This window comes from Pongo abelii, chromosome 13, assembly GCF_028885655.2.
Source record: "Pongo abelii isolate AG06213 chromosome 13, NHGRI_mPonAbe1-v2.0_pri, whole genome shotgun sequence".
Taxonomy (NCBI): Eukaryota; Metazoa; Chordata; class Mammalia; order Primates; family Hominidae; genus Pongo; species Pongo abelii.
The window spans coordinates 123,910,136-123,927,354 of NC_071998.2; the positions used below are offsets into that span (position 1 = coordinate 123,910,136).

At 56.7% G+C, this 17,219-nt stretch overlaps 1 protein-coding gene across 1 annotated transcript; it reads left to right on the forward strand.

Moving 5' to 3' along the window:
• Positions 1-7,671: 7,671 nt before the first annotated feature.
• Positions 7,672-15,295, forward strand: BARHL1 (BarH like homeobox 1). Its single transcript, XM_024252099.3, has 3 exons — positions 7,672-8,143; positions 12,268-12,490; positions 14,144-15,295. Exons 1-3 carry the CDS (start codon positions 7,678-7,680, stop codon positions 14,436-14,438), a joined length of 984 nt encoding a protein of 327 aa, XP_024107867.1. The 5' UTR covers positions 7,672-7,677; the 3' UTR covers positions 14,439-15,295.
• The last annotated feature ends 1,924 nt before the right edge of the window (positions 15,296-17,219 follow it).

A 17,219-nucleotide genomic window follows, 5' to 3' on the forward strand; every position in this document is an offset into this window, starting at 1 on the left:
AGTCCTCTGGGTGCTCCCCGCCCAGGCCGGAAGCAGTGCTCACTGGAGAGACCCTCAGCTCCTTGTCCTACAGCGCCACCCGCTGGCGAGTCTGAGTCAGAGGCGGCGGAGATTCCCGGCCCTTCCCTCTCTCCTGGCGTCCTTCCCCCACCAAGCCTGGTTCTTCCCGCCTCATTGATTATCTGTGACTGCACAAAGCCCCGAGCCTGATTCTGGCCTGATTCTACCTTCTTGGGTATCCTGTCACCTCGGCCAAACCCCTGTCCTCACCTGAGCTGACCCTGGCTGGGGCAACTACCTGCCCTTTATGACCCGGATAGAGTCCCCACAGCGTCCAGCCTGGAAGGGCCTTGGGGATCATCTTTTTCGTCTCCCTCCACTGCCATTTCCTCAACTTCATAGGTGGAAAGTGGACGTGAAAGGAATCCTGAGTCCACCCAGGAAGCCAGGGCAGTGAACTCTCCCAGGCCAGTGACGTCCACGACACGTTCCAGAGCCTGCCCCCCAAAACCCCTTCCCAATGAAAGATGGATAGAAATGGGGATAGCCTAGCTTTCCATCCCAAGTCCTCCCAATCACACACCAACAAATGCCGGGTGAGCGTGAGTGTCGTTGGAGGTATGACTTTGGGCCTCCGTTTTGGCTAATTTCCTCACTGGTTGGCAGTTAGGAACATTATACCTCCTGGTTGACCTTCTTGGCAACACCTCATAGGAGGTTTAACCACAGAGGTCCACAGGCACTGTTTCCACAGGCCTAGGGAGGCAGCTGGTCTGGGCCCTCACCTGGCCTGCTTGAAATTCTCTGAAGTCCCCTCCAAGGTGAGAGGGAGGCAGCACCACACTTACATGCACCTGGCAAGGTGGACGGGGCAAGTGCAGGACTGGGTGCCAGAGCGTGGAGATGGAGCCGTTGGGAAGAGGACTCATGACGATGGACAGGCTTAAGGACACCTGGAGACGAGGCAGAGTCTTCACCCACCACCATTTCTTGAGAAGAAAGGGCAGGCTGAGATACCGATTGCACAAAATCTTAACTGAAGAGGCTCCCACTCCTTGGATCTGTCTCCCTTGCATTTTTTTTTTCTGATTTGTTCTTGAACTCTGGTTCTGGTGCTGTTGAGGTTCAGCTCTTGACTCCTATGGTGGCTGCCACTGGGCAGGAGGGAAGTGATCTACTTCCCAGCAAGGGCGTGCAGACAGGGCCAGGAGGTCCCCCTTGGAACATCCAGGAGAAGACAAAGGGTGGTAGAGCTACTTAGCATCCATACGGGGGCAGGACAGACTTCCGGGATGAAAGGTCCAGCTCTCCTCCCACACTGACCCCCGCTGGCTTCAGTCCATGGCCAGATTTTTAGAGCCCAAACTTCATTCATTCTGTCTCTCTCTCTAAGATATAACCATATAATTAACAATTTCCCTGGCCAGAAGAAAGAAGGTGGTTCTGGAGTCTCACTGTTGTGGAGGAATGGTAGCCATGAGCTACCGTGAGGCCAGCGATGTCTGCTGCCTGCCTAGCAGGGGGCTCCTGGAAGCACTGCTCATAGGCCACAGATCCAATTCTAGTCCCCAGGGAGGTCCCTGGATCCACACAGATTTGGTTTGGCTTTTAATTCATCTACCCCAGTGCCCCAACTAAACCACAGATTTAGAAGTCCAGGGAAGGCATGTCTCTGCAGCAGCAAGCTGATCCCAGCCTAGGTGCTGAGGTGTGCCCCCAATGGCAGCCAGACAGGTCTGTGTCTCCAACCAAGCACCTTCTCTTGCATTTATCCGTAGGAACCCAATCATTCTTTTTGCTGTACTTATTTTTACTTGGGAAACCCTTTGATGCTTAAAATCATCATTAAGGAAAAATAAAACTAGTTTGGCTTTTTATGCAGGTTCCTAGAATTGAATGCAGGTAACTTATAAACTTGAATCTACAATGGGAGATTATCTATGAAGGGGATTTAGATCCATGGGCACCAATGCATTCTGTGTGCTCCATTCAAGTGGGTCAGCTCTGTCCCACTCTCCATGACTCACCAGTATCTGGCATGATGCACAGGATGGAGGGTATGCTAGGAAGGAAGGAAGGAGGGAAGGAAAGAAGGAAGGAAGGAACGAAGGAAGGAAGGAAGGAAGGACGGAAGGAAGGAAGGAAGGAAGGGGAGGGGAGGGATGGAGAGAGGAAGGGAAAGAAGAAGGAAAGAATGGAGGGAGAAAAAAAGGAAGGGAGAGAAGAAGAAAGGAAAGAAGAAACAGGGAGGGAGGGAGTGGGGAAGGAAAGAGGAAGAAAAGGAGGGTGAGAGGAAGAAGAGAGAGGAAGACAGGAAGGAAGAAAGGGAGGGAAGGGGCAGGAAGGCGGGGAGGAGGAACCAATGGGAAGGAAGGGAGAAAGGGAGGAGGGGAGGAAGACAGGAAGGAAGGGAGGGAGGAGAGGAGAAAGGAAGGGAGGGAGGGAGGAAGAGAGGGAAGGATGAAAAGAGGAAAAGAAAAAATATGTTCTTTTCCTGGTTTCAAGAGCTCTATGAGGTTTTAAGCTAAAACAAAACAAAACAACAACAACAACAACAAAACACATAAGAACAGCATGACCTTGAAGCCCACAAATTGACCAAATCCTTGTCCAACTCAACTGTTTGCAGAGCAGAGAGATGGCACCCAGGCCTGGCCTGTATCATTCGAATCAAATCCTCTGCTCACTTCGCCTTAAAAACTGGTTTTGGTAGGAAGACCCTGGGTAAAGGTGGGTGCTGACTTTTCTAGAGAGGGCTGAGGAGACAAGCCTGAGGGCTCAAACCTGCCAGAGGAAAAAGGCTCTAGCTATTATTAACAGCAGTTGTACTGTGAATTACATAATTGCTATTCTTCAAGCCTGCAGCCAAGTGCCAAGATTCCTCATACGAACCATGTGAAGAGGGCAACAATAGCCCCACCTTACAACGGGAAGAAAAAACAGCTCAGAAAGTGACTTGCTTTAAAAAAAGAAAGACAGCGATTTGCTGAAGGTCACAGAGTGCATCCTGGACTAGGATGAGACGGGAGAGGCACTCACATAAGGGGCAAAATCTAAGAGGTGCCAAAAAAACTCAGGAACCAAAACCAATGATATTTTAATACATTTTAAAAATCAAAATGTAAAAATTCATGATGGATAAAATATCAACATTTTAAATAACATCTTATGTGACCTGCCTCATCTCCTTCACCTTAGTCCCAGCCCTGGATTCTAGAGTCTAGAGAATTTGAACTCAAGTCTAACCAATTTTGAGTCTGTCCTCAACACCCCCAGCCCATATGCTACCACTAGACCCAGCTATTCAGAAGCTTGAACAGCTCTAGTAGGAGCCCTGCGTTTAAGCCACCATTCATAAGGGAGGAAAGACCACTTCGGGATCATTCTCAAAAAGCTTTGGGCAGATTGCTCTGTGTGATTCTGCCTGGGGACCTCGGTGAGCAAAACCGGCAGAAACAACCCATTCGCTAGCTCCAGGGCTGAGAGGTGTTACATGGAGAAGGAGGTGGGGGCTAGGAGAAAGCTGCTAAGAGCCATGACCTAGCCAGGGTCTCAGGCTCACCCAAGTCATTCCTGACCCAAAGCCAAACCCAAGCCAAGAGCCCCAGGTGGCGAAGAAGGACATGGATTCTACAGCCAGGTGGCTTCTGAAAGAGAAGGGGGACTCTCCCACCCTCATCTCTCACTGCCATATTCCGATGTTAATGCCTTTGTACCCAAGGGAAAGCCGAGGTCTGGGCAAGAGAGATGAGTTGTCCAGAGTGTGGGCAGCGCCAGAGCCTTCTGGGGGCTTCTTCATGCACCTGCCTGCCCTGCCCCTGGAGAAGAGCAACGGTGGTCGGTTCTGTGGGTATGGGTGGGAGGTCTTGGACCTGCTAGGGCTCTGAGTCCATCAAGAGGCTAAAGGTCTAAAAGAAAGCAACACCAAAGGACTGGGCAGGCAAGGACTGGAATTGGAAGCAAGAAATTTCAAGAGGAAGTGGGAAGCTGGGGGATGGGAGGAGTTGGGGTCCTGAAAAGAGAGCACAGAGAACACAGAACTTGGACACTGGGGTGGCAGTTCTGGCTCTTGGTTAAGACTGAGTGATCCTGGGGACCCCGGCCCTTGATGCACCTTCATCACACTGATTTTCTTTTTCTTTTCTTTTTTTTTTTTTTTTTTTGAGGCCCCCAATGCACCCCTGCCAGGCCCTTGGGGAGGGGAACAAGAATTGCTCAGGGCGGGGACCTGGGGCTGGGGAGAGGGGCCTGCCTCCTGCTGTGTGAACAGGGGCTCAGAGAAGTTGGGCATATTGCCGAGGCTCACCCCCAGCTCCTTTGGACCTGGAAGCCCTGATACCCCACGCAACCAACCAGGCCTCTTTCCCAAAGGTGGGAAAGTAGGGTGGACTCAGGGCCCCCTGGACGCTGAGTAAATCCCCAGCTAAATGAGAGCTCAGGTGAGTGCCCAAAAATCTTCCGCAGTGGACAGGGTGAGATGCAAGACCCACACCGATAATGGGAAAATCAGAGGAGGAGGCACCTGCATGGAGCTGGAAATCCCCAAATCGGAATTAAACGATGCTATTGAGAGAGGACTAAATCCCAGAGTAAATTTCAAACGAAATAAATCGCACAGCACATTTTAGATGATAAGAGACGGCGGTAACTCAATACTAATGATAGTGTACTGACAACCCGCTAATATTCTTGGGCTCCAAGAAGCCCGGCAAAACCGGCTGGGGCGGCAGGAGGTCCGGCTTTTCTGTTCTTTCCCACCGGGAGAGGTTGGAGCCACCCTCACTCCCAGCCGCTCTCAATCGATCGCAGCTCCCTTCGCTCCCAAGCTTCGCTTTCGCTGGGTCCGGGATCCAAACCCCAACCCAAGAGCCAAAGGCCAGAAAAGGCCCTGGCGTTGCCAGCTGCTTGTCGCCCTGGGGAGGGGCGTCTCGGGACCTGCCCGGGGCAGAGGAGGACAGAGGAGGATGCGGACGCTCTAGGGACCAGGCGGTCCCGCGGATGCTTGGCCAGGGGCATCGCCGTGGCTAACAGGCGGGTTGTGGGGTGGAGGGGGCTCGCCGTCGATCTAAATGAGGATCTCGGTGCTCCGAGGAAGATGAGATTCCTCAGGGGATGCGGGCTCAGGCCTGGAAGGAGTGGGTGATGGGGAAGGAAGTGGGGTCTCCAGAGACGCCCAGAGCAGGAGGAAGGCCAGGCTGGGGACTGGACTGGAAGAGCCAGGGCAGCCGGCTCTCCTCGTGATTTATGGGCCCCTCCCCATCCACCAAACTGAAATGAGCTGCCGGCCCGGCCCGCTGCGGGAGGTGCCCACTGCAGTGGCCGCCGCCGATCCAGAGCCTGGGCCCCCGCCCTCCCGCCTCCCCGACAGCTTGCAGCCGAGCCGGGCCACTGTCCCCCGGGAGCCGCCCGTCCTCACCCCCAGCCCGGCCGGCGGCGGGGCCGCTTCCAATCTGCCGGCGGGCACAGGGGGAGAGCGCCGGGAGCCGGGCGCGGGGCCACCGCCGACCTAGCCCGAGGGAGGAGAAAGTTTTTGCTCCTCCCGACCACGCCAGGCTGCCCCCGGGAGAATTTTGCGTTTGGAGGGCATGCGGGTGCCTTACGATTTGCTGCGGTCTCGGTCGCTGAGCCCGACGTAGGAGCCGGGGTAGTTTCCTGGGGGCTGGGGGTGGTGGCAGGGGCGTGCAGGCCGGGCTGGAAAGGCCTGCTTTCCCGAGCCTGCGGGGGGTAAAAGGACGCCTCTGACCCGCCCGGCCTCGATGAAGGCGTTTGCGCTCCGCTCTGTCCGCCCTTTCCGCCGCAGACCCGGGTTGCGATCCCTGGGGCTGTGCAGAGAGGATCCAGGCCCGGGACACACTTCGGATCTGCCCGCGGTCCTGGGCCCAAACGCCGGGAGCTGACCCTAAAAAGGCGCTGGACTGGAGCCCGTGACGGGGTGGGAAGGGCGAGGGGGCGCATGATTCACAATTAAAAGGCCACGTTTCCAGAGTTGCCTTGAAAATGCATCCCTGGACGAGCTCTGGCTCTGCGTGGAATAAGAAGCCGTTAGCAGGCATCTACACTCGCATTCGGAAGCTCTTGCGTGGGTCCTGTTCAAAGGTACAACAGCACCGGCCCCCCAGGAGGTGCCCATGGGAGAGGCCATCAGCGGGGGGTGGGCGGGTTACTGCCTTCTTTGTCCCTTGAACTTCCTCCCTTGAGCCACACGGATTTCTCGAGGTCTCCCTAACGCCCCAGACAAGATCTTCCCAAGTCCTCCAACCTCGCCCTGAAGTGAAGCCATCGGTCTCTTCACTTCCCGGGAAGACACCTGGCTTTCCCCACCCCCGCCAGGCCCACAGGGTCCCAAGAGGCTAGAGAGACAGGACTGCAAATTGTCCTACATGGGAAACACCGAGAGCCCAACAGAAATGCCACAAACAACATAACTTGAATTTTCTTCCCCACACTAGAAAAGGGGTTCTCGACGCGCGCGCGCGCGCACACACACACACACTACTTCTTTCTCCGCTGGGTTTAGTCCCTTTCTGCTGCTGGAGGAAGAAAAGCGGGGGAAGAAAAAGGATCTACGACAGACCTGCGGACGAATAATTTGAATAACTGTGGGAAAGGGTCGGGGAACGCTAAAAAAAAAAAGCCCAGCGCACATCCCAGCCCACCGCAGCGGCAGTCGGCTCGGCCCCCTCCCCTCCAGGCGTACCCCCCTTGGCTAATCACCCTCATTAGGAGCTTCGTCACCGGCCTAATGAAAGCAAACCGTGTGGAAATCGCCGGTAAACAGTTGGGTCTGTGCTGTAATTAATTCAGTGTCTCTTTTAATCAAACTGAAAGGGAATCGGGCAGCGGCTTGCGGAGCCGTGACATCACCCCCAAAATCGGCCAGAGCCAATCAGCGTCATCACTCCCGGGACACGTGGGCGAGTCCTCTTAAAAAAAACACACACAACACAACGAAAAAAAAGAAACAAAAAAAAAAACCCAGACCCAAAGTAAAAGTGACACAAGTTCATTTTTTAAAGGAAGGGGGGGAGGAGAAGGCGCGCGCGGACGGGCAGAGAGCTGCGGCCGAGGAGCAGGGAGGCGCTGTCCACGGTGCTGACGGGCCCCCGGAGCGGCGAGGGCGCGGAGAGAGGACCTCCCCGGCCAGGTGGAGAGCCATGAGCCGCCGGCAGCCGCCGCCGCTCTCCGCGGTGCTGATGCCGCCAGGTGCGCTCCTTTCCGCCCGCAGCTATCCGCGGTGCTGACCTGGCCACCCTCAGCCACCACTTGCCTGGAAGAAGCGTGCGGTTTGGATTTTTAAAACGCCATTCTTTATTTAGATTCCAACATCCTCGCGTTTCTTCTGTGCCAAGGGGGCCCTCGGGCCGTCCGTCTCCCCCTTTGCTCTCCCCAACTTGGCGCGCCCTCCCTCCCATTCCTCCCCGACACTCCCACCACCCCCCCTCGGCTCGGCGGCTCGGCGCGATGCTGCAGAAGACGCACTGAGCCCTTTTGGATCTAATGCGCAGAGGAGGTTGGCCCAGAGCTCCCAGGCTCCCCCAAGGCTGAACTCCGTCCAAGGTGCCCGCAGGCTCCCTGCCCGCCTTCCCCATGCCAGCCCGCAGCTAGGGGCAGGGGCAGCGGCGGCTGGGGTTGGGGGTGGGTGGGGAGCTTTTGGGGAGGACAGGTCGCAGCTTGGCTATGGAAGGCTCCAATGGCTTTGGGATCGACTCCATTCTCTCCCACCGCGCGGGCAGCCCCGCCCTTCCCAAGGGGGACCCCTTGCTCGGGGACTGCCGTTCGCCCCTGGAGCTGAGTCCACGCTCAGAGAGCAGCAGCGACTGCTCTTCGCCAGCCTCTCCAGGAAGGGACTGTCTGGAGACGGGCACCCCACGGCCTGGCGGGGCATCCGGCCCAGGTTTGGACTCCCACCTGCAGCCCGGGCAGCTCTCAGCACCGGCCCAGTCGCGCACCGTCACCTCCTCCTTTCTGATCAGGGACATCCTTGCCGACTGCAAACCACTCGCGGCCTGTGCACCCTACTCTAGCAGCGGGCAGCCGGCAGCCCCTGAGCCTGGGGGCCGCCTTGCGGCCAAGGCCGGGGAGGACTTTAGAGACAAGCTGGACAAAAGTGGCAGCAACGCCTCATCGGACTCTGAGTATAAAGGTAAGAAAGCAGGAGGTGAAAACTTGGGGGGATGCTATGTATCTAAAAACTGACATTTAAAAGGGAGTACACATGGCGGGACATGCCCTCGCTCACCTGGGGGCTCCCCCAGGGCTCAGGTTGAGCAGTGGTTCTCCTCAGAACATTTCAGCCAGTCCTGTGTTTATGCCTTTGAGCAACAAAGAGTCTGGTGGAGACAGTGTGGGCAGGGGAGGGATACTGTGTGCCTGAGGGGAGATTTCCCCAAAATGCACAAAGCAAACTTTCTAAACTTCGACTGGGACCCCTGCCCTTCCAGCAGTGCTGGTGGACAGGAGCAGGTCCCAATCAGGCCAGTGGCTGTCTAGGAAGAAACCGTGGAGAAGCAATGGAAGACTCAAAGAGTTCTGCTTTATAGAGTGAAAATATGGCAGAAAAATTTCAGCTGGAGCCCTGAGAACAGTCAGAATCTTCTGCCTTTTAATCTACATTTCCAGACAGGAAGAGAAACAGGGCTTTTCCTCCCAATGGGCCCAGTGTGATCCGGGTTCTGTGAGTCACGAAAAGAGGCACTCACTTCAAAGCAGAAACCTCAGCCAGGAAGCTGCCTGGGAGCAGGTCAGGGGGCTAGTGGAGAGGGCCGTACCCTGCACCCACCCCGCAACGGCTCTCATTGAATTTGATGTTAAGTGCCTTGAGCAACCAACTCCAGGTTTTATGCAAGTTCCGGGGATTCCTGAGTAACCAGCCTTTTCTCCCGCTATACTGGGGTTGTTGCCACTACACTTTTCTTTTTACCTCTATGAATCTTCGTTGTTGTTTGTTCCATTTTCATCCCATCTTAACCAAGGAGATGAGATCAGGGTTAAAAGGAAAGGGAGAAGGAAGGAAGGAAGGAAGGAAGGAAGGAAGGAAGGAAGGAAGGAAGGAAGGAAGGAAGGAAGGAAGGAATGAAGGAAGGAAAAGGGAAGAAGAAAAAAAAAGAATTCCCTAATTTTGTTTCTGACCCCCAGCCACTACCTCGACTTTAGCTGTTTTTCAAAGCCAGAGGCACAAAGTTCTTTCTAAGGAAGATGTCAAGGGGCAGAAGGTGAAGAGGAGTACGAGGGCTTCATGGGAGACAGCCCCATGTCCCCATCTAGCAGAACACTGGGAGCCGGCAGAGGCTGTTCAGAGCTCTTTCAAGCACATAATTGATTCCCAGAAATCTTTTCAAGAGACAAAATTTCCCTGTAAGGGCAACTTCTTTATTGTCTTGCCCCCTCCCCCAACACCCCCACCCCGCCCCCCCATACCTCCTGGTCCCTATTTGGACCAAGTCTTCCCAAAATTTTAGGAAGGCTCATTTAACACTCTCCTCGCAACCAAGAATTCGTTTGTGGATATGTCTCGACTCCAACCGAAATTCATCGGTCCGACTGCACATCCCATTTTCTTGATTTCCCCCACACAAACGGCCGAGCCTCCTTCAGCCAAGCTGTGCCGACCATGCCTGGAAAGTAGGCAGGTTTAACGGAGCGGCCAGGAGGACATCCAGCGGCATGTGTGTGCCCCCAGGCCGGCACCTGGGCCCAGTGGCCCTTGCTCCTCCCCCCGGGGGGCCTGCTTAGAGAGGCAAAGAAAACTTGTGCTGGAGAGAGACTGGCATGGAGAAGAGGGAGGAGGAAGGAGGGGCAAGTCAATGGAAATATATATTCATAACATCATGGTTATTATTTACCATTTGCAACTAGAACGGCCGCGCTTTAGTTAGAGCAAAGAGCACGAATCTTCCACCGCCCATGCTAATGGCTGGAACTAGAGACGGTGACACAGTTAGGCCCTTGCCTCCTTTTATTTCTTTGCCCCCAGGAAGGATTTTGAGGACAGGTTTCGTTTAAGATAATTAGAATATCAATTTTCTTCTCCTGTCTCTGAGGATATCTGATCGGGAGGTGACGAGGGCCGGCTGTCTACATATCGCTTAAATAGGTTTGGAGCGAGGGGGGTAGAAGGTCTTGCCCAACCCCCACCCCAGGTGTTGCTGCCTTTGCCCCTAGTGAAAAAAGGAGCAGGGCCAGGCAGCGAGGCCTTGTCTGGAGCGTTTCTCAAACGTGGAGGGGACTTTCTCAGAGCTGAGAAACAGACACCCTGAGCCAGTCCGTGGAGCATTTAAGCTGGTCTACTCTCCAGCCGCCTTCCAAGCTGAGTCATTTCCTCCAAGGAGGGCATGCGGGAAGGTCAGCCTCATCCCAAGTTTCTGCTATCAAAGGCTCTTCAAACAATATTTATTTGATAATATTTAAAGAAGCCAAAACTCGGCTTTGAAGTAAGGCGGACGGCGACACTAGCGGCTGGATCCAAGGTCCAGGGAGAACGCAAACCAGAGTTTTGTTCCCAGCAGGCAGGGTCGGTGAATGCGCCTGGAACTCGGGGACACTGAGATGTAGCTTCTAGAACCAGAGTCTTGGAAGCCAGTACCCCCTGGGCTGAGCCTATCCGAGAGGAGGCCAAAGCAGAGCGGGCACAGAACCTGCATTCAAAGGCTCCAGCCCACGCTGGAGGGGGAACAGAAGAAAAGCCCCAGTAGCTGATCCATTCTTCCTGACACCACAAACTCAACACCTCCCGACCTCCAACGCAGACCTCGTCCCTGAGAAGCGGGGATTTTCATTAAGTAGCCCAGGCAATTTGGTCAAAAAGTAAGAGTTCTACGATATCAAGTTTGAGATTTGGATGATCGTTTCCTCAAACTTATTTAAACTATCTGTCTGCACAGACAGAACTCAAGTCCCCCCATCCCAACACATCCCCTTCTCCTGATGGTGGCCATGCCCAAATATGGGGCGCCCACAGGGCAGGGAGAGCCTGGTGCCCAGCCTGGAGGAGGCAGGTGGAAAGCCTTAGCCGGCTGCCGTTTCTCCTCTGCGCTCTCCTGGCTCACCAGGCTGGATGCCAGGCCCTCCTTACAGCGAAGCGCTGCCTTTTCAGTTGAAAAGTCTCGATCCCTAGCGGCTCAATTAACCGGATTATTGTTTCCTACAGACAGAAATCACCTTGCATTCAGCTGAACCCTGTCACTGCAAACGCCACGCACAATGAAACTCCACCATAAAAGAAAACAGAGAAAAAAGGGAGTAGGTTGGGGGAAAGCCCCAGTCTGAGCCGCCAATTTTGGGGAAGTGGTCTAGTTGGTTACATAATCGCTTTAGAGGGAGAAGGAGAGTGAGCATTGAGCTTGTTCGATTAAGTGTTTTCTGTGCAGTCAAAGCAGAACGGAAGTGTCTGGGATAAAGAAACTACCTGTGCCAGGTCTATCCTTCGACCTCAGGAGCTGGGCCCCCGGTGCAATTCTGTCCCGACCGTCGGGTGTAAACACACGATGCCACGCAGGTGTAGCAGGAGCCATCGTTAGCGGGCAATGTAATGACAACGAAACACAGACCTGGGCAATGCGCGCTGCGCCCAAGGGGCAAGCGAGTGGCAGGGTCGCTTATTCTCCAAGTGCTCGGCGCTCGCAGACCCGGCGCCTTCCGCTCAACGCCCTGTGTAGGTAGCGAGTGTCGGGAGAAATCATCACTACGAATTCGTTTCCATATAGGGGCAACGCCAGGCGGGGCACAATGATCTGTCCTTCAGGACAAAGAGTGGCTCCGGGGAGAGCAGGTTTTTGTCCCTCCACGCAGGTTTCTCTCCCCAGACCCCAGCCTTCGGCTTCTTCCCTTCCTGTCACGGACGCAGCCGGAGAAATTGGGGCCCGGACGCGGAGCTCACTCCGCCAGAAACCCTGGGTCCCCTCCCCTACTCTGGCAGGCTGGGTCCGGTTCCATCGTCGCGGCTCCGTTTATCCCTCCAGGGAGCGCGGGCAGAGCGCCGAGCGCGGCGCAGGGACTGGAGTTCTCGCCAGCTTCGGGTTCTTTCTCCCCAGAGCTGCCCGGGGTGGGGGGTCTCGGCGTCGGGCTCTCCCGCCGCCGTCCTGTTCCCCTCAGGGTTCATGTCCTGTTCCCGGGACCCCAGATGTCCGGTCTGAGAGCGGCCCCCGCGAGCTTGGGTGTCGCAGAACCACCGCTGTCGGAAGCCGAGGTTACACAAACGCCACGGGCAGGAGCGGGAGGGCACCGGCGGCGGCTGCGAGGCCGGGCCCTGACATGCCGCTGTGTCCGCAGTGAAGGAGGAGGGCGACCGCGAGATCTCCAGCTCCAGGGACAGTCCCCCGGTGCGCCTGAAAAAGCCACGCAAGGCGCGCACGGCCTTCACCGACCATCAGCTGGCGCAGCTGGAGCGCAGCTTCGAGCGGCAGAAGTACCTGAGCGTGCAGGACCGCATGGAGCTCGCTGCCTCGCTCAACCTCACAGACACGCAGGTCAAGACCTGGTACCAGAACCGCAGGTGAGGCCCGGCTGCGGGGGTAGAGGCAGAAAGGGAACTTCCCGTTTCCTCACAGCTCCTGAAGGGGACCAGGAGTCTACAGGTTGGTGCTAAGGGAGGGCCCCAGAGCCTCCCTCATTCTGTAAAAGTGGGAAACTGAGTTCCTAAGGGGAGAAGGCCTTGCCCAAAGTCCCCGCAGTGAGGGACAGAGATGAGACTAGACTTGGTGTCCAGCGTCCAGTCAGCCCTCCCACGGATGGGTGGACAGACATATAGGCCACTGAAGATCCAAGTCCTGCCCTAGCTCAGCCGCAGTGGGGGGAGGTCTGCCTGGAACCCCCACCTGAACTAGCGTGGGTCTTGGAAGCCCCAGGCCCTTGGAGGGGTGACAGTCTTGATGCCCAGGAAGCCTGTGAAGAGGACAGCCAGGCAGTGGCCCTTGGGGTGTTGAAGCCTGGCCCAGACCAGGCAGCTGCCGCAGGGCCCTCTGAGTTTCCGTGAGGCTCTTCAGGCCTCCCCAGCCTTTCTGGTCCGGAAACCTGAGGGGTGAACTGGCCAAGCCCTTGCTCCTTGGGGACAGGGTGACTGGAAAGTTGGTGTTGGGGCACCAGACTTGAACCTGTTTCCTAGTTTCCCTCCCGAACACATTCACCAGACTTAGATGCACATGTACAAAACACACAGGCATCCACACACTCAACCCAAATAGCGACACACTGACACACACATCGATACAACTTGCAGTCACACACACACTCACACTCTGCCCCACAGTCACTCGCACGCTCTTAGCAGAGGCAGGAATGGTGCTTTTCATAAACAAGCCTCAGAACACATCGCCCCATCAATAATAAATACTGATTACTGCTCCGGGCATCAATAATTAAGGCCTGTTACAGTAATTACACAATTATGATGATGATGAATAATTCAGGGAGGGAAACAGGGCTGGTGTGGCTGAGCCCACCTTAGTGGGACCCTGGCTGGTCCACCTAGCCTCACCTGGCAGGTGAGGTTCAGGCCTGCCCTCTCCAAACGCCAGGCCGCTGGCTGGCCAAGGCCTCTGGACTTTGGGGCCAGACAGTGCGCAGGGCTCGCACAGGTGCAGCCTGCTCCAGCCGGCAGGGCGTGCGAGCCAGGAGCGGGCCCTCTCCCGTTGCCATTTCAGGCCTGCTCGCTTCTGCTAGCTTGCAGCCCGGCCAGCCTGCAGAGGAATCAATCGCATTCCCTTTCCTGACCAGAGCACCCCACAATCCCCTCAGGCCTCTCCAGGGTGATCCTACCTTCATAAAGAGGCACGCGCAGGGAGGAGCCCCCCTACCCAGCTCCAAGGGTTCGTTCTGCGATCTCCTGGGCAGGGTAAGGCGCAGTTAGAGCCGGGCTTTGGGGTCAGACAGCAGGGCTTAAAACCCGGGCTCCTTTTTGAAAACCGGCCCAGACCTCAGTTTTCCTCTCTGTAAAGTGGGGTAAGAGCCACGGAAGGCCGATGGAAGATAAAAGGAGAGGGTGCATGTAAGGCGTGCGATGGTGCCTGGCACTCGGTTATTTATTAACAAATGAGTACAATCCCTCTTGGCCTCCCTGCAGGCTCTCTGGGCCAAGCAGTGGGGAGGGGCCGGGGTCGCTGGATGCCCTAGCCCTGATCCCGCCATACGCGTTTATTTCGGCCCCCAGGACTAAATGGAAGCGACAGACGGCCGTCGGGTTGGAGCTGCTGGCGGAGGCAGGCAATTACTCAGCGCTCCAGCGGATGTTCCCGTCGCCCTATTTCTACCCGCAGAGTCTGGTTTCCAACCTGGACCCCGGCGCGGCGCTCTACCTGTACCGCGGCCCCAGCGCGCCGCCGCCTGCTCTCCAGAGACCTCTGGTGCCCCGCATCCTCATCCACGGACTCCAGGGCGCCAGCGAGCCGCCCCCGCCGCTGCCCCCCCTGGCTGGCGTCCTCCCGCGCGCCGCGCAGCCTCGGTGAGGCGCCCGCCGGCTCCGGGGCCTCCTCCCGCGGGCTCGGCGTGGCCCCTTCCGCCCGCCTTTCTGAGGGCGCAGGTTCGACGCCCTTTCCCGGGAGGGGGCCCTGCCCGGCCCTCCCTGGCGCCCCAGCCCAGTGCCCCTCGAAGGGCCAAATGCCAAGTCCACTGAGGCCCGGACCCCGGACTGCGTCTCCCCAGCCCCCCTCGGTGTCCTCTCTCGCGGCCGCTCTGTCCGGGAGCCATCCCCACCCGCCGGGTGTACATATGCGTCTCTGCCACTCCCCACCCCCAGCCACTGCCGGCTCCCCTAGGCGCCCCTTTCTCCCCAGGAGCGGGTGCGGCTGATTCCCAGGCTTGGCTCTCTCCCACGCCCCTTCTACGCTCCAGGTGGAGAACAGCCCCTCACCCCGCGCCCCTGCCAGGGAGAGAAGGGGAGTGCGGAGCCCCGTCTCCCTACCCCTTGAGCACCTGGGCCAGCGGCTGAGCTGTACATACCGTGTGCAAAGTGTATATGAAGTTATTTATTCGTGACCCATGAGCCCGTGACCGTGTCCGTGGATTAGTGAGTCTGTGGCCTGTGCCCTCCCCACTCCCAGGCGGGGCAGGAAGGGGCCGAGGGGGCTTGCCCACCCACCCCGACCCCAGCCCCCAGCCTCAGCCTCGGTCCGGGGGCAGCCAGGCCTCTCGGGTTCTCTCTTTTTTAAATGTCGAAATAAACTTCTTACAAACGACCAGGCGCCGGTCCGCGCTCGCGTCGCTCAGTCCGCACTCAACCCGTCTCCCATCCCTCTCCTGGGGACTCAGTTTCCTTCCATCCTCAATAACGAAACATTTTTGTCCCCCTTCTCTTCCCCGGTGCTGTGGACGTGCGCGGGGGCCCCGACGGGACTCGCTGGGGCCGGGATCTCCCCTCCCTGGCCTCAGTCTTCCCATCTCTACAGCGAGGCCAGCCCGTTGTTCCCCTCCTCCTCCTCTGTCTCCATCTGGTTCCTAGCGGCTCCCAGACGGTCCCGAGGGCCGAGACAGGGGGTCCGTGCCGGAACAGGCGGGGGTCAGCGCGGGGCCTCGGTCGGCTGCGGGCAGGGCTGCGGGGCCCTCGCCGAGCCGACTCATCTGGCCGCAACAAGGGCCCCGGCAGCTGGTGACCGGCCCGCCGAGCGCGGGCCGACAGATGGGCTCCGAGGCTGCTCCCCCCATCACTCCCACCCTCCGCCCAGCGTCCGGCCGCGCTCGGGCTCCCGACGCTCGCGGGCGCCAAGGCGGCCCCGGCCTCCGGGCCTCCCGCACCAGGCAAGACTCCGCTCGCCTTCGCTGCGAACCAGACGCCACATCGGGTAAACCCCCACTCCCACATCTTCTCACCTCCCCTTTACCCCGGGAGGAGGTTGGAAATGAGACCCAGAGGGGAGCCAAATCCCAGCGTCTGCCCCATCTCTTCTGGTTGCCCCAGATCGCAGCTCTAGCATCTCAGGGGAGAGGGGTTTAAGTCCCGAGTCAGACTCGAGGCTTGCAGTTCACGTTCAAAGGGCCACGGTCACCTGAGACTGCTCCCTCTCTGGGGAGGTGGGCGCAGGTGCTCCCTTCCCACACACCACCTGCAGCTCGCTAACCCTCAGCGCTGGGAAGTTTTAGGGGCCGGCAAGCCATGTCCCCTCTAGTTTGGGGGCAGGGTTTCTCTGAAGACGGGGGCTGTGTTTAGACTATAACCCCTCTCGAAAACCAGACCCACAGCCAGGTCCGCTACTGTTTCCTCCCTGCCCCCCAACACCCTCGCACAGCAGCTTTCTTTCCTGGGATGGCGAGGGTATTATTCTAATTTTGCAAAATGCACAGCAGCTAATTAAGTCAAGGAGCCCCTCGGCTTTCGAGTTCTTTTGCATGTGAATGGGGGTTGGTAAATCCCCAGCTCTGGCTCTGGTGGGGGGTGAGGAGAGACTGTCCCCAACTCAGGGTTAATGAAGTGGGAAAGGAGTCTCTCATAGCCTCCTGCAAACAAAACCCCCCATGCAACAAACCCTGCCCAAATCCTACATGGATTGACTTAAACCCAGGGGATAAGTGCTTTAAATTAATCTCATTGAATAAGAATGAGACCAAACAAAACTCTTTAAAATCATATTAAAAATCTATCAAAGGACAACTTGCACTGGTGTGCTTTTCATTTTGTGAAAGTGAAGGAGATAGACCGTAGCAACCACCCTCACATTTACACAGTGGCAGCGCAAACCACAGACACATTCTCAACTATGTAATTGTCCTTGTACCTCAAAGGCGATTTCATATCTTACATTAATGAAGAACAAGGCTTCCCTACAAGTTTATAATTAGAATATTTTAAATTGTCCTGCACATCCCATCTGTAATAATAACTTCACAACCTTTGCAGTGAGGTGGGCTCCTGCCTTCCATCCACTTAGAAGGCTAAATTGGTTTCTGTTCCCAACCCTGAGGTTGGGTGAGCTCTCATGTAAGAAAAAAAGAATGAATGTGGGACCCCAACAGGCCTGACAATAGGAGAGGGCTGAGAAACCATCTTCCCCTGCTCCGCCACTGACCCATACCCCCTCATAAACACCGACTCAACAGGGAGGGGGCAACAAAGTTGAAAAGTTTAGAGTTCCCTGCTGGCCCTCGGTCGCAAGGGAAATTGAGGACTGGGGCAAGTTGAGAACCTGAGCTGATTTTCAGGGTGCCCCACTGCCCCCACACCGACAGGCCTGGCTCTGGATTCTTCCTAGTGTGGAGCAGATTAAGAGATAATGTCTAATGGTCAAGGGGGAGGC

Bases quoted from the DNA above. Each gene is read 5' to 3' on its own strand.
- BARHL1 (XM_024252099.3), top strand. From the start codon at position 7,678: ATGGAAGGCTCCAATGGCTTTGGGATCGACTCCATTCTCTCCCACCGC. The intron at 8,144-12,267 runs GTAAGAAAGCAG...CTGTGTCCGCAG, and splicing joins ATCGGACTCTGAGTATAAAG to TGAAGGAGGAGGGCGACCGC. The intron at 12,491-14,143 runs GTGAGGCCCGGC...TTCGGCCCCCAG, and splicing joins ACCTGGTACCAGAACCGCAG to GACTAAATGGAAGCGACAGA.